Here is a 16,519-nt window from a genome sequence, read left to right on the forward strand (position 1 = left end):
ACCAGGGCCGCCTACCAAATGTGGAAACCTAACTCTGCTTACGCCCCTCTCCTGCCTCAAACAGGGTAGGACAAGGACCCACCTGGGCCCTGGGTCCCATTAGCCTAGTCTCTGGCCACCTCCGGCTATATATGGCATTCTCCTCCCCCCCACCCCCCCATATGGCTAATGCCTTTTCCTTCTGAGAAAGCCTGGTGTCCCCTCCCTGCCACCCTGCACGATCTGGCACTCTCCCGTACCTCTCAGTGCCTACACTGTACTCTAGGGACCTGTCTGTCCATGTGTCTGTCTCGCTGAGTGGTCTGCAAGTCCTTGAGAGGAGGGACCACATTCCCTCAATATTACGTGGCTGAACCATTCAGGCCACCACCAGGCACAGTGGGTGCTGGGGAAGGCCGTCGCAGGGAACCCGGTCACCTGTCCACCCATTACCTCCTTCTCCAGCAGAGAGGTCAGCTCGTGGGTGGAGAGCCGGTCACTTCCATCCTCGGAGGAGGACAGGTGCAGGGGGGCAATGGGCACCTGCTTTTCTTCCCGGAGAGGAGTGGTCTCCACCTGATGCCACCGCTGCTCAATTTCCACATGGACGTTCTGGGTCTTGAGGTCGGTGGTCATAGGCAGCCCTGGGCTCCGGTCGACCTCCATCCGCAGGGCTGTGTCATCAGTGCCCGGCCCGTCCACAGTATCGAGCATTCCAAAGCGCTTACGGCGTTCTTCCCGCCGCCGTGCACGCTCCCGCTCCAGCTCACCGGCCTCAGCCTCGGGGTGGGCGTCAGAGGCCCCAGTGGCGCTGGCCCTCTCCTGGGCCAGGGCCTGCTGGATAGGGCGGAACTCGGCCCAGTCAAAGGTCTTAGAGCGCCCCTCCCGCCTCCGCTCACGAGCCCGGCTCCGCTTCTGCTCGGGGTCTGGCTCTCCACGCTCCACCTCTGGCTTCTCACTGGGCCTTGGGCAGGTCTCAAAGGAGGAGCTGCTCCGGTTCTTTTCCTCTGGCAATGAGCTGGGGGAGAGGGGCGGAGAGCCTGTCAGGTGTGGCTCCTGGTGACAGCCACCCATCCAGGTGGGGCACCCAACTCCACCACGTTTTCTTTCTGTGCAGCCAGGGTTCCCGCAGGAGAAGGGAGGAAAGAACACTGCCTTTGCCCATGTCCCTTCCATGGGGGGCGGGGACCCAAACCGGGTTCTGTGTGGGGATGGGAAAGGAAGAGCCACAGATGGCTCAGAAGTTTCCAGTCTCAACCTCGGAGGGTCCTCTGACACAGGAGATGTTGTAGCAGAGCTTCATGATGGAGACCCCATCAGGCTGCGCCAGGAAGGGGTGACAGAATGAACGAGACCCAACCACTTTTCTCAAAAGGCTCAAGGGTTTTTAAACAAGTAAATAAACCAAACAGTCTGTATTTTAGGAACACCACTGCGGGGGCTGGTGTGACAGATGGATCAGAGAGTGAAAGGCCTGAGACCGCTGTGGCCAAGTGAGAGAGATGGCCCAGGTGGCAGGCACATGCCCGCACCATGCAGCGGCCCACCCCGTGCAGGAAGTGAGAGGGGAGCAGGATTCAAGGGCACCTCTGCTTGCCAAGTAAGGAATCCATGCCTTTATCTAATATGCCCCAGAGCAAAGATTTCTAGAGAGGATGCCACCTGAGCAGGGGTGAGGTGGGAGCATGAGTTGTGGCGGTTTAAGGTCCCCAGCCTGAACAGGGTGGCCTCTGGTCCTGCCCCAGCTAGCAGAATAGAGCTGTAAGCCACTCAGGGCCGCGAGGGCCAGCGAGGGTGGTGGGAGTGGGGGTGGTAATGCTCTAGGGAGCGCCTGTCTTTAAAGATAGTGGGGGTCAAAGAGAAGGGAGCCTGGGAGAGAGGTGCCCCGGGGAAAGAGAACATGGTCGTCACCATGCTCTGGCCATCTGTCCCAAGTGCTTCAGGGTGGTGGGACCTGCAAGTTCCCCATTTAAGACCACATGTGCATTTGAATGACAGTTCTCCAGAGAGGACCTTCCGATGCCACTGAGCAGAGAGCTGACCCGGGCTTACAACTGTGTAAGGTGTCACGCCCGCACGGAGAGCTGGCAGCCACCATTGCAGCACCACGAGAGGAAGCCCCTCCAGCTCCCAGGCAGGATGCCCCTGTCACTCTCCGCCACAGACACAGGGGGACTACGGCGCCTGGCTCAAACCTGTGCCTCTGACGTCCGTATCTGTTTCTAGTACCTTCTTGGGACTTGGACCACCTGTAAGTGCTTAAAAAAAAAGTCCAAGTTTTTCTCAAACCATAAAAGCTGACATAAAACAAGCAGAAAGGCTGAAAACGGGGGGAGAGTGAGGACCCCCATAAGTTTGAGATGTGCTAATCTGAAGTAAATTCTAGTCAGGAAGACAATCACTAAGTCAACCTTCCCACACAAATAAAAGCCCTGGCCCCTGTGGGCCTGCAGTCCCTGCACAGAGCCAGCACGGGACTGCGGCAGGGAACTGTGAATGTCAGCCTAGAAGGTGCCTCTCAGGAGAGGCGTGTGCACACGCGTGTGCTCAAGTGTGTCACTTCACACCTGTTCTGAGGCCAAAGCCACACGCTTGCCCTGTGACATCCCAAAGGTGACTTCCCCCAGCCGGGACCCTCGGTCCCCACACAGGGCCAGGCCCTGGACAAGCAGCCAGCGCCGGCTAGGACACAGCAGGCAGGGGAACGCTGGGGCCAGGACGGTCCTCTCTTGTCCACCACCCACGTCACCGTGGCAGCAGCCTTGCCAGAGAAGCCCGACGTGCCTTTCTTGCTTTGCTATGGGGGCTTCCTCAAGGTGCTCAGGGTGTTGACCTTGTAAAGCTTTAGTCTCTGCTTCTGGCTGGGAGAGAGCCAGGGGCCAGCCAGAGGCCGCCAAGGGACATGGCCCAGTGAGGACGAGAGTGCCCCCTTCATCTCTGCAGGCAGGGGACATCCCATTAACAAATACGCCAGCTTTCCTAATAGGACCCTTGAGAGCTTGTCCTGGCCACCAATGCCTGGTCTTACTGACGGAAACAACTCAAAATTGTTCATTTCATAAATGAAGGAACTAACAATGCCAATAAACACAAGAGAGAACGCTCTCTTCCTCCCTTCTTGTTCAAAGAGGTGCAGTGTCACCAGGACGGAGGCAAGGCCTTGACGGAGACCTGGCATGGCCACAGCTGCCCCAGGCCTCTGAGGGGCACACAGCCCAGTAGCGGCCAACAACACGAGAAAGACACTTGAAGAGCCATTCAAACTACCTGCCCTGAAACGTGGGAACAAGAGGGTCTCAGGACAGGATGGGGCTCTGAAGTCTTCAGGTGAGAACGCTCAAGTTCTGGGCATCATGGAACCAGCCCCCCACACCAGAACCTTCTTTCTTTTAAAGTGAAAATGGGTTTCTGACCCTCACAGCAGAGGAGGAAGGCATGTGACATGCAAATCACGAGGTACAAACCACAGAGACTTTAACGTGAGGGAGGAATGAGTTTTTCAACTCAAGCTCTAATGCGGAATCTCAAATAAGTTTTTCCTGGTTGTGTACAAATCCAACAGATGTAGGAGTGAAGCAAAAAGACCAAGAAGAAGACATGCTCTGGTGGCCCGTGAATGTGGCTCCAGGGCTGCCAGCACCCAGGCCAGAGGGGCTCCTCCTGCTAGGTGCAGTCCCAACAGGGGCACAGACACTACTTGTGCAGCTACATCGGCCAGGCTTCAAGGAGGAAAAGGTAACCTGCGGCAAAAAACCAGGAAGCCAAAGGGAGACCGTGTGGGGCCAGCCGATGGTGGGATGGAGGGTGGAAGGAGGTGGCTGTGCCAGGACAGGTGCGAGCTCGGGTCCCAAAGGAGCCACAGATTCGGAAGGGAGCGGGGCGGCGGCCAGAGGGGAAGGCGGCTCCCTCGGGCACCAGGGTCTTACCTCGTCACGTCCGGGGCAGAGGTCGGGTGGACGTGCTTCATGATGGTCTGGATCCAATTCCGCCGGATTCCAGATGTCATAGCAGAGAGCGTGAATTCGCCCTCCTTTGTCTACACAAAAGATGAGCCGTTATCAGTGACTGTCACCTTCCAGCCCCCAAAGGATATCCAGCTAGGGGGCTGTCCTAGGAGCACCGTGTGCACCCCACCGGCCCTCAAATAAGAGCCGGAAAGTAAAGGAAGGAAAGAGCAAATCTGCTTTCATGGCAGACTCAGCCACCTCCGTCCGTTTCCTGTGTGCCTACAATGTCCCCGGCACCCAGATGGCTCCCCTGCTCTTCAAGGGGCTCACAGGGGAAGGAGATGGCACGACCCGACAACAAAGCCAGTGTGTGGGAACGGTGGGTGGGAAGGGGACCCCCGGGCCGGGGACATGGCCCAGTGCCACGCAGCCACACATAGCAAGTACACAGGCAACCGGGAGACGAGTGGCAGGCACGGGACTTAACAGGCGGTCTGGGCACAATACGGGCCACACGGTGAGGCTGAGAAGGGGCAGGGAGACCCGCTGGGCCGCTAGGGCAGTGGTCCAGATGGTGACAGAGAAGAGGGAGGTTCTGGAGAGGTAAAGGAGGTGGCTGGCGCTCAGTCCCTCACGGAGAGGCTATGGGAGGGGAGCCAGACAGGGGCTGAGAGTAGCAGCAGGGCCAGCAAGTGAAGGGTGGCCTCTGGGACACAATCCTTGCGTCACTGAGCCACCCTGCCGGGCACCACCCAAGAAGGGGAGGGGCAGGAAGCGCAGGTAGGTGGTGGTCTCGCGGAGTCCGTTTCCGGCTTCTGCATTCCAGGCTCCACGTCACACAGTGAGGGTGTCAGGACTGTTCGCTATGCTGCTCAGGCTCACGAGCGGGCCTGTGAGACGCGCCAGCCGCTCAGCTGACGGGAAGATGAAATCACCCGACGGTTTGGGGATGGGTGCCGGCACAGCCAGGGGCCAAAATACCAGAGACCACGAGCTGACCCAGCGAGAGCTGACCCAGCACGCCACAGAGCGTAGCTTGCTCACGACCGCCTCCTCCAGCGCAGGCCCCCGCCCGCGTGCCCAGTCAGACGGCACACGGCCCGCGCCCAGCTCATCTCTCCTTCTTCTTCGGTTTCCCCTCCGTGTACGCCAAAGGCAGGGGTGCCGCTCAGAGCTCTCCGAAGCACGGGCCCCTCACGCCCCCGGGACCGGCTCCCACGCACCCCTGGGTCCTCTGCTTCCTCTCGCTCCAGGTGTGGGTGCTTCTGGAGTCTGACCTCAGCGATCTGCACGTTCTCACCCATGAGCTCAGCTCTCACCTCCAGCGAGCTCTTTCCCAACCGGGTCCATGCTCGTGGCTTCCTATCTAATGCTCTTAGGGAGTCCACCAGGGCCTCAAACACACTGCTGGCCAGAATTCCAGAGGCTCTCCTCCTGGGAAGCTGCCTCTACCGCCCGACTTCTGCACAAAACTCACCGTGCTCCGGGGTGCGAGGCCTCACACCTGCCTCCTCCTTCACCTGGCAGAGCCACGGCCCACGCACCCTTCCACCGTGGGCCCTCTCGCCACTTTGCCTGCCTCCTGCCTCTATTTTCCCACCTTTCTAAGTGCCCTGCACGTCCTGCTGGAGGTGTCTTACTGAAGCACAACTGCCTTGCGCCCTCCAACACGTTCTAGAGCTTCCTCCAACCTCAGGACAAGACAGCCTCCCGACCTGGCCCTCAGGGCTCCCATGTGTCACCCTCACTTGGCTTCTGCACTCCGCTCCCTGGAGGGTGCCACCAGGTCCGGCGGCCGGGCAAGAACACGTGCACGCTCAGCTCTCAGCTGTGTCTCTCAACCCCCTAAAGCTGCCTAGTGGCCCGGGCCGAGCCCCTCCTGGAAGCCACCCTCCCTCACTGAGAGTAGCCCTAGAACGGTGAAGTTGTGACGAGCTCAGTGAGAGGCGCTGACTTAGTGATAAAACACTCCTCACCCCCCCAGGATGCCCACCCAGAGAAAACTGCTCTTTGAAACGGAGAGGTAGGGCTGACTGTGGGGAGACTCCGCACGGACCCAGACAGCCAGAATTCACCCCTGCCTCCAAGGCTGCCCGACGTGTTGGCTCACCAAGCCCGTCTATTCCTCTTGTGGGTACGAGGGCAGACAAAGCACCACAGCAGGGCAGCACGGGCCGCTGAGATCTGTCGGCTTCTGCTCCAGCCCTGGTGCCAGGTCATCAGTGCAACCTCCAACTAGGACGTGGCGTCCCCACAGCTGCCCCACATGGAAGGAACGCCACGACCAGTACCCCGGTGGGCTGTTGACTGGATTTTGCCTTATAATGAACTCTCCAGCCTTCGGGTCTGAACCTTGGCCTCCTCTGGGTTGGTTAATATGAGTCAGTCCCAATGTGCCTGATCTACTCTAAGTCCAGAAATACAACTGAGCTTTCAGATGCAAAGATCTAAAGGCAAGATCCTGCTGGGGCGCCTTGGCAGCTCGGTCAGTTGAGCGTCCGACTTCGGCTCAGGTCATGATTTCACGGTTCGTGAGTTCAAGCTCCACACTGGGCTCTGTGCTGACAGCTTGGAGCCTGAAGCCTGTTTCGGATTCTATGTCTCCCTCTCTCTCTGCCCCTCCCTTGCTCACGCTCTTTCCCTCTCGCTCTCAAAAATAAACAAACATTAAAAAAAAAAAAAACTAAAGGTGAGAGCCTGTTAAAGGTGACCCCCCCCTGCCTGGAGCTCTAGCTCCCTGTGAGAAACCAGCCCCCAGTGGCAGCTCTGGCCAGCCGCTCACCATCACACACTCCTAAGGCTCTTGTGACAGAAGGATTAGCTCTGCCCAGAGAGAGGTCTGGCATTTGTCCCAGCTCCTGGGAAGTAACCTATTTAAGGTGGGGGCTGGTCACTCCAGAAAGACCAGCCGTGAAGGGAGAAGGCTGGGGCTCTGGGACACACGAAATCAGCCGACGTCTGGGGAGAGGGCCAGAAATTGCGCTCGATCACATGGATAGTTAACTCAATCAGCAACAACCATGAAGCTTTGATAAAAACTCTGGACACTGACTGGGTGAACTTCCTGAGCTGGAAGCTCTGGGTAGAGCCACACATCACCCAAGAGGGTAATACATTCCCGAGGACTTGGAAGGTTTGTGTTTAGGGCCATCCCGGTACAATTCTCCAGGTGTCTTCCTCCGGCTTGTTCTGGTCTCTATCCTTCTGCTACAACGACACTACAATTGTATGTACAGTGCTCCTATGTTCTGTGAGTCTTTCTGGCTAATAGTTGAGCCTGAGGGTAGTCTGGGGCACCCCTTGATCTTGCAGTTGGTGTCAGAAGGCAGATACACCAGTTGGAGATTGTGCTCCCCCTTTTTTTTTTAAACTTTTTTTTAGCATTATTTATTTTTGAAGAAGAGAGATACAGAGTGTGAGCAGGGAAAGGGCAGAGAGAGAGACACAGAATTATGAAGCAGGATCTAGGCTCTGAGCTGTCAGCATTGAGCCCGACATGGGGCTTGGACCCACAGACCGCGAGATCATGACCTGAGCTGAAGTTGGACGCTTAACTGACTGAGCCACCCAGGTGCCCCGACTGTGCCCTAATCTTGAGCCTGGCTGCCTCCAGGTAGCCCTTAAACCACCAGCTTTAATGAAATGGCCAAGAATCATTTTATTTTTCCTATCATATTTCTTTTTGAGGGCAGGGGCAATGCCTTGCTTGCTTGAGTCCCTCACAAGATCGTGGGGGAACAAAAGACATGAATAGATGGATAAATGTCCAAATGAAAGAACAAATCAGTAAAAACCTAGTATTCAAGGCTTAACTAACACTTCTATTTTTATTCCCCAATCCCATTGTCTTTCTCCAACGCCAGCATTTAAAAAAAAGAACCTTCAGTAACAAAAAGCTTCTAAATGGTACTTAGAAGAAAGATGCTAAAGATGCTAACATCTAATTGTTTTGTTCAGATCACAAGTTGGAGTTGGGATGAGGTGCTAAGGACACAGGAAGGCACAGGTCAAGGCATTCACGCTGACAGAAAAGAATGTATGCTGATCATGCCTGTGAGAGGTCAGGCTTATCCACAGGTGTCCCTGGACCAGGACACCACGTTTGTGGAGAAATGTCCCAGCGGGTCAAGCCCGTGTCCCCCACCTCCACACCAAGCCTGTGTCCAAGCTCTACCCCAGGCTCACATGTATCTGAAAGCCGTAGTTTCTCTGGACTGGATACTCCGTGACATCATAACACGTGGATAAGTCAATTTCCCCGTCCAGGTCAGCAGCCTACGGAGAAACAGGAGAGGATCTTAGGAGATTTAGAAAGTAAAAGTCAACACTGAGGCAAGCGAATTTCCACGTTAGCTTTATTTTTCATGGGCATGTCCACTGACAAGTGAGGACACTGCCTATCTTTGGCTACCTGGAAGCAGCGAGGCTATTTCCCTGAGCATCCTGCCAAAGATATCCAACCCCTGCCAATGGTTCTCAAACGTGTGGTCGGAACCCTTATGCTCTTAAAAACTGAGGACCCCAAAGAGTTTTTCATTTATGTGGGTTTCGTCTACTGATGATATTGAACACAGTAGAAATAAACGTGAAAAAAAAAGTAAACCATTTTAGTTTCTATTAAAAATTATTTTTGAAGCCAGCAAGAGATTTTTGCAAATCTTTAAATGCTTGGTTTCCAAGGACAGCTGGATTCTCTCATCTGTTGCTGCATTCAACCTGTTCGATGTATCATTTTGACTGAAGTACGGTTGACCCTCGAACAACGTGAGCTGTGTGGGTCCAGTTATACATGAATTGTTTTCAAGGTAGCACAGTCCTGTAAATGTATTTTCTCTTCCTTAAGATTTTCTTAACAGCCTTTTCTTTTCTCTGGTTTATTTTATTGTAAGAATATAGTATATGCTGCACATAACATACAGATATATGTTAATCTATTGGCAGGCTATTAGCCGTTACGTTTTGGTTTGGGGGAGTCAGAAGTTATATGCAGGTTTTCAACTGTGCGAGGGGTCAGCACGCCCAACCTCTGCATTGTTCAAGGGTCAACCGCATATGAAGACAGTCCAGCGTAAGGAGACATGTTTTAATAGTTGTTTCTGCCCCCCTCCCCCCCGGTTTTGAGGAATAATCGACATACATCACTGTATAACCCGAAGACGTACAGCATGATGGTTTGATGTACATATATCGTGAAAAGGCGTACTTTCTTAAAGGTGAACTGCAGAATGGAATCGGCAATCCTGTCAAGGACCTTTCCATACTGCTTTATTAAAATCCATGGTTTTCTCCTGCCCCCTGAATGGCTCTATTACTCGTGCATGATTTTCTAACGTTACGTACCGGTCATCTGGAAGATACCAAGTTACGTGTATCTTCCAAAAGTTGACACATTTCATTACATCAGATCAAAACATCTGTTAGTGTGACCACCTACTCCATTAGGAGAGTCTGTCAATACAGGGAAGTTGTCAAGTTTGTGACAATGAATACGAATTTTCCAAAGTTCCAGTTTCGCTTGTAAGCTCAAACTGTATCACTGGCAACAAACAGTGGATTGTTTTCCTTTGAAGGAATAGGCTCCCTTGGTGCATTTTAAAGCAAATGTCTGCCAGACACCAAAACGGAATGAGCAGTTTGTCTGTCAGTTGTTCTGTCAAGTGCAGGCAGTACTGCACGAGGAGAAGCACGAGGGGAAGTCTGTCTGGCAGCGCAGACGGGGTGCAGGTGCTTCCAGCGAGGGACCCACTACGTTCTGTTACGCAGCAAAGGCGCCTTATGCTCACTGCCCATTTTGAATCACAGAATACAGAAAAGATGAGTATCTGAGAATTGACACTTTACATGGCCTTTTAACTTTTTCACAATAGTTTTGAGTATACCGGTCCGTCAGCCCCCCGAAAGGGTCTCCAGGGGTCCACAGACCACACACTCTGAGAACTGCTGGTCTACGCACACACTACCAACTACACGCTCCCGCGTTCCTTGATTTCAGGCAGCACCAGGGGCCTGCCGCCCACACTGCTCTCGTCTATCCCGTATCACTAACATCTCTCCGCTGCAGCCCGTAAGCGTTCAGGCTATGTAAATGTATATAACGAGCTAAGGATGGATATTAGATTCTTGCCAATCTTCTGCTACCACAAAAGTGCAGGAATGACTAACCTTGGGCTATATGTGGGAATATATCTGAAGGATCCCTGGAGTGGGATGCAAGGGAAAAGGTAGGAACACAGACTCAAAAAACTCAAAAAACACGGAATTTTTTAAGGAAGAGAAAGAGCCCCTTCTGGTTGGTCTTCAACCATGAAATCAGGACAGTCAACTGGACCACCTGAATTCATTTGCCACATCCCATCTTTGTCCAGAAGACAAAGAACAAGATTTAGTTCTGTTTCAAGACATTCAATTCTCCGCGAAACCTTTGTAGAAAAAACCAAACTGTTCATCCTGAGTTTTAAAATAAGACATCTTTCGGTGTTTTTTCAAAGAACAGAGAAAAAAGAAGCCACTGAAACACTCTGCACCCAGGTGCCTCAAGCAGAGACTCAAAACAGCCCAACGTTTCAGGAAGACTCAGTCACAAGAACATCAAAAGCTGATGATATTATGCTCAGACTTCGCACCAGATCTACACTAGAAAACCCAAGATGGCCACTCGGACACCTGTCAATAGACAGAGGGGATGTCAGCCTAGAGAAGCAGTGTCTGGGAGCCTTGGGCTCCTGGGTGTCGCCTGGACCACTCAACTGTCTCTACAACTAGGAAGGAAGCCAAAAACACTCACCTCCTCAGCCACCGAATCCCTGTAGTATCTTAGGCTTTGATCAGCAAGGACAAACCAGTGCTTCTTCCACTAAAAGGGAAGGGAAAAACCAGACTCAACTACCATGCAGCACATTTACTGCTCCAAGGCAATCCACAGCCAGAGTCCTGGGGGCACCTCCCAGAGCACAGGAAAAGCAGAGGGCAGGCGGCCCCTCCCACGAGTGGCAGACACACACAGGACTCTGCTCAGGCCGCAGGCAGCCATGCGCGCATGACGTCAGGGCACTCGCTAAGCCGCGGCTCCCCCGTGACAAGGCAGCATGGAGAGCTGGGGTGGGCCGCAGGCTACGGGCTTTCTGTAACCCACAGTGGTGTGGCTGGTGAAAAGTGCTTCGCAGTCCTCGATCTCAACTCCAGAGGCTGCAGACAGGGGGGTGGGCCCCCAGAGCTGGAAAGTGGCTGTGAAAACAGCATCTCCATCCTAAGGGGCTGCCTGTGAGCCACAGCCACTGGCTGGCTAACCAGAGGGGCATGCCCACCTGCAGCCAGCAGGAGCAAACCAGCCAGCCAGATTCCCAAGTCTTCACTGTGAGTAGCAAGGAGGGAGACTTGAGTCTTCAGGCAAGGCCAAGGGGATTGATATGGAGGAGAGAGAAAAAGAGGATGTTTCGGCACGGCTGCTCAGGAAGCAAGAAGGGGAGCTCAGGAGGGCAGGGTTTCAGGGCCTCTCGGTAGGAACTAGCAGACTCCTCTTCATGCCTCCTTGGAGGCCTGGCCTTCCAGCCCCAAGCAGGGTGGAGGTGGGGTGGCAGGTCCAGCTGCAAATGGCTCTTCCTGCTGGAGTCTGACGGCAAGAACGACCACACTGGCTTCTCTCAGGACCGCGGCTGAGCTGGAGTCCCCAGCAGAGTCTAGCAGCCCTTGGTTGCTGTCAACGTGGCCTGCCTCAGACGCATCCACAAGCCAACAACACCAGAGGCCTCCCCCATTCCTGGGAAGCCTGGGCTCTCTGGGAACTTTTAGGAAAGACTACCAGGTAGGGAGCTAGTGCTGTAGAACATTCCCCTAGCCTGAGGCTGCGATCCTTGCTGGGTGCAGGACGGTGGTCTTCTACAGCGGCCCCTGCCTCTCACTGTAGAACTGAGAGTGGGGGCGGCTGTGTGCCTCCACTTCCCTGAGGAGATGGGGGTCTTGGCCACAGTCCTGGTCGACCACACAAGAGGTCACGCCGGAGGTGGGGGATCGAGCCAGCGCTCCCACCCCTGCTGGGGACAAGGCCAGGCAGACCCCACCCCTGCTCCCCAGTCTTTGAGGGGCCACAGCAGCCCAGCCCTGCACACTCACCTGGCCGTCCTCATACTGCTTGGTCAGCCAGCCTTTCTTGAAGTTCAGCAGGTCAGGCTAAGAAAGGGAGAAAAAAGAACAGTTCAGAAGAAGGCACTCTGAGCTATCTCAGTCGTGGGGAAAGGGTGACTGACTGAGGGGCAGCAGGTGTCTCTGTCCGCATGAGGTGGGCAGCGGGAAGAGGCATTTCTCCACCTGCCAGACGAGCCAGGATGGCCTGCCTTGCCCAGGTGGGTGCTGCCCACAAACCCTCCACAGATTCATGTGTCTTCAAGGAAGGAGACGCCGGGCTCAGCGGGATGATGGGGAGGGAAGGGCATGGCCTCAGCGCCCTGCGGGCACAGCAGCAGCTGGGCTGCCCAGACGCTCTGACAGAAGCCTGCCCGGCGGCAGAGGACGGCCCAGAGGGAGAGTCGGTCGGTGTTTCACACGAAGGGGAAAACCTGCAGTGACCACTAAAAGGAGAAATCAGAAGTTCCCGCAGAAGCCACAGGAAGGCGGAGAGAGGAAGACGGAGGAGCGGAGACCAAACGTGGCGTTGAGCAAGATGCAGGAGCAACCCTGCCGAGACCTTGGGGCCCCCTATCTACCAGGATGAGTTTGAGTCTCCGTTTCTCGGCAAGATGCAAACCCAGGACAGCTGACCGCAGATCGGGGGAGCTGGCCCCGCTGGGCTCTACTGCACCCGTGTCCCTGGGCCTGGGGAGCAGCCCAAGGAAGCACTTTAGGCCCACCCGCAGCCCTGCTGGGCCCTGCTTGTGTTCACAGCTGGGCATCTGTCAAGTTGGCACCTGAAGAGATGAGGATCATCCTTCCCCTTGGCCCACGTGCTTGCTCTCACTTTTCTACAGGTATATCTCCACCTCCACCAGAAACGGGCTGTGATGTCTTTCTGTATCTGAAGGACCGGGAGGGAGTTGTTCCAGGAGCCTCTGTGCCAAACCTCCGAGCAGCACCCAGACTCCAGGAAAACAAAACCCTCTTCCAGGTAAGAAGCCCTCCTATCCTGGCTCAGTTCCATGTGTGTGGCTGGTGGCTCCACACCCTAGGGGTAGAAGTGGCACCAACCACTTCTCAGAAGACCGCGGACAAGGCAGAGAGGAGCCCCGGGTCACCATGTGCATAGCTGTCCTTCATTCCCGGGGCCTCTGGCCGGCCACTCTCGGCTCCCCAAGGGAGCGAGGGTCCCGTCTGGCCACTCCCCACCTGCACCTCCACTGCTGCAGCTCAAGTGACCTCGGGCAAAGGCGTCTCTCCTGTCCCGAGACACCATGAACGAGGCAAGGGCTCCCAGCAAGAAGGGGCTCCTGCCTCCAAAATGTCACAGAAACAAACACCCAAAGCAAGAACAGAGGTTCCTTGTTGCTGTGGCCCTGGTTCTCTGAAATCAGGATTTTGCTGCCTTGGCCAAGTGGCCTCCTCTACTCGTGACCTCAGAGCTCAGGACGCCTATGTATCCAGAAAAGGGAAAAGGAACACCGCATCTGCTTCCCACGCACAGACACAAAGGCCCGTGCAGAGGGGACAGCCAGCATGGACGCACGGACATAAGCAGACAGTGACCCCAAGTGACAGAAGCAGCAGGAGCGGCGTCTCCAGGCTTTGGTGTGCGGGCGCCTGGGCTCACCGTCAGGGAGGACTCCGTGGACCTCCTGTCCAGTGACTTGGCTCTTCGGTGTGGAGACAGGGGGGAGGCCGAGGTGTCCGGGAGAGGAGCTGTGGGGGCTTCGCTGGGGAGGTCCTGTGGCAGAGAGCAGCCGCCAGTCAGTACAAGCCAGTAAAGTCAGGTGGGGAGCAGGGAAACCAGGAGCCAGAGCTGTGGGAGGGTCAAGAATGTTCCCAGGCGAGGAGGAAAGCACTCTGTCTGGGCTCTGTCTAGGCAAGTCTGGACCAGAGCAGGGACGGGAGCCAGTGTCCTGGGACTCCTCGTCCGGCTCCTTCCGCTTTCACGCAGCGGGTTCAAAGACGCATTAGTTGTTAAAGCAGCCTTTTCTTTCGGATGCGCTAGTCACCGTCACTCTCCTGGTCCCATCCCCATCCCCTGGCTTCTCGGGGTCGCGGAAGAAAGAGCCCCAGGCTCTGAGGCAGCGAGCAGCAGAACACCTCATGAGCCCAGACAGGGGCTGGGGAGGAAGATGAAGATCGGACACAGCAGGGCCACAAGAGGCAGGTGGGCTGCCTGGGAGGAGGAGGAGGAGGAGGAGGAGGAGGAGGAGGAGGAGGAGGAGAATTTCAGAGAGACCTGCCTTGTGGACTAAGTAGAGAAGCGAGGGCAATGGCCGCCACTCGAAAGAAAGAGGAAGGAAGGTGCTCAGCCTCGCGGCCGGGCTGCCTCGAAGAGAAAGAGAGCAGCTCCGGTTATGAGCTGGGACCTAAGGCTTGCTAGACTGGCCTTTAGCAGAGATGGGTCAAGTTCTGACAGGAAGACGCAGAAGGCAGGCCTCGCCCTCGAGAAAGTCACTAACTGGAGGAGAAGAGAGACATGAGCAAACAAGTAGGAAATGAGAACAGGAAGCCCAGTGGACGTGCATCCGGGTGCGTTTGGGGGCCCTGTGAGGAGGTGTGGGGCCATATGCTGATGGCGCCCCAGTGGCCGCACGTGGCACTGCTTGGGCCTCAGCGCTGGCCCCAGGCCCCAGACGCTCACCCGTTTCCTGGGAAATGCCCTCTTCTCACTGCGGCCCTGGCGAGTGTCACTTGATGGCGAGGGCCCGGCTGTCGAGTTAGTCTCCATGTGCTCTGCCTTCTCAATGTCCAAGGCCTCAAATTTCTCAATGACCTGGGACCTCCTACAAGAGATGACACGGGGCTGCTGAGGGGGAGACGGGGTCCCCCCACAGCCTGAGGCGGGCTTGGTCTTCAGTTACAGAGGGCTCCTTCAGCCAATACCGCCATGCCTGGCCCACCCCAGTCTTCCCTGGGCCTCCCCCTTCACAGGGCGTGTGGCCTATACACACAGGACACTTGGCTAGCTCACCGGACACCCCGGCCCAAGCTCCCTCTCCCACCACCGTGGAGGGGGAAGCCATGCAGGGGCTGGGAGCAGCTCAAGGGCAAGGGCCTCCCCTTCCCCCCAGCCTGTCCTTGCCCTCTATCCCCACGCTGGAAGCCCCTGCATGGTCTGTTGACACACTTGGCGGTCACACAGCTCATTGCCCGGTCTCCTCTCCTGAGCCACAGACATGATCAGAAGGCAGCCACCACCTCGGAGGGTGGCAGCCTCAGTCCTCATTGCAACCCTCAGCAGACCACGATGCAGCCCCCACCCCAGGGCAACCAAAAGTTAGCAAGAAAAAGGCCCATGAATTAACATTGTTTCTGCCAACAGTAAAAAGAATCAAAAACCAAATTAAAACAAAAACAAAGCGAGTTGATTTCGTGTGAAAGGCCGGCGCATCATCAGGCCATCTACGGCTGGAGACGGAGCTGAGATGGGAGCGAAGCAGGCGAAGGAAGGGCGAGTAACGTCACACAGCGACACAGCAGGAGAAGGTGGAGAGGGGCAAGACCTGAAAGAAAATAAGGCTGGAAAATGAATAAACAGAAAGGGACTGCTTTTTAAAATCAAATAATGGTAAATCAAAATTATCCAAAGAATTAAAGAAACAAAAACCCAAGGTGATCACTGAGAAGGGGAGACCGTCCTTGTCCCTGAGTCACAGGGAGTCGCCATGGTGGCTGAGGGCAGGGAGGCCAGGGGGGGCACGTGGGCTGAGGCCTAGTCCTCACCCTTGGGGGCCTGAGACTTGGGCACTGTTTAAAACAGGGACAAGGCCCCAAATGGAGTCACCTGTGCTAAGCCCACATCACCAAACTGAGACTTGATATTTAATTACAGTTTCAACCTCTCCCTGGAGTGGAATCTTAACCCAGCCAATCTGGAATTACCTGGTCAGCACTAGTGAGGTGCTCTGCCTGAGAGCCCTGTGCTGTCCCCCAAAGGAAGGTGAGCTTGCCTGAAACAATGCGCGTTTCGCCAGTAACTTCCTTGTCCCGCTCCCTTCTGCCTACAAAAGTCTTTCATTTTGTACAGCTCCTTAGAGCTCTTTTCTATCTCCTGGATGGAATGCCGAATCACTGAATAAAGCCAGTAAGAGCTTTAAAATTTAAAATTTACTGAATTTTGTTCTTACAAATTTGGTGGCAGTGGTGGGACTCAAAGGAAACTTCGGACAGCTTCAAGGACAATGAGAAACACAGCCAGCTGTGGTACCTGTGAACCCTTAAAGTTTTCGGTCTTTCTCACCATTTCCGAGGGCCATGGGAAGATCCTCTTGGTTCTGAGCTCTGCTCTCTTCGTGTTGAGCTCCTGATCTAATTGGCTCCCTACAGTCCCCCACTCGACTGGACCATGCTGGGAACTGTGCCTAGTTCAGTCTGTAGTATTCCACTTGACTGGAATCCCCCATCCTTGGTTTAGTACTCAGTTCCCTACTGGGGGCTTCTGATGGTTCAGTGTGCATTCCCCATTTCATGGGAATCCT

General features: G+C 55.2%; 1 protein-coding gene across 9 annotated transcripts in view; it reads right to left on the reverse strand.

The window, feature by feature from the left end:
- Nucleotides 1-16,519, reverse strand: part of MPRIP (myosin phosphatase Rho interacting protein) — a 147,137-nt gene that overhangs the window by 23,712 nt on the left and 106,906 nt on the right. For 6 of the 9 annotated variants that reach the window (XM_027047633.2, XM_027047634.2, XM_027047630.2 and 3 more), the window contains exons 8-14: nucleotides 14,683-14,824; nucleotides 13,663-13,776; nucleotides 12,036-12,092; nucleotides 10,711-10,779; nucleotides 8,112-8,201; nucleotides 3,906-4,015; nucleotides 433-997 (exon numbers count right to left, since the gene is read on the reverse strand). In XM_027047633.2, the coding sequence (XP_026903434.1) occupies nucleotides 433-997; nucleotides 3,906-4,015; nucleotides 8,112-8,201; nucleotides 10,711-10,779; nucleotides 12,036-12,092; nucleotides 13,663-13,776; nucleotides 14,683-14,824 (1,147 nt within the window). Of the gene's footprint in view, nucleotides 1-432; nucleotides 998-3,905; nucleotides 4,016-8,111; nucleotides 8,202-10,710; nucleotides 10,780-11,230; nucleotides 11,307-12,035; nucleotides 12,093-13,662; nucleotides 13,777-14,682; nucleotides 14,825-16,519 lie in introns of those variants that run through there. The other 3 variants (XM_053211978.1, XM_053211977.1, XM_053211975.1) reach the window with 3 other exon arrangements.

Source organism: Acinonyx jubatus, chromosome E1 (assembly GCF_027475565.1).
Source record: "Acinonyx jubatus isolate Ajub_Pintada_27869175 chromosome E1, VMU_Ajub_asm_v1.0, whole genome shotgun sequence".
Classification (NCBI taxonomy): Eukaryota; Metazoa; Chordata; class Mammalia; order Carnivora; family Felidae; genus Acinonyx; species Acinonyx jubatus.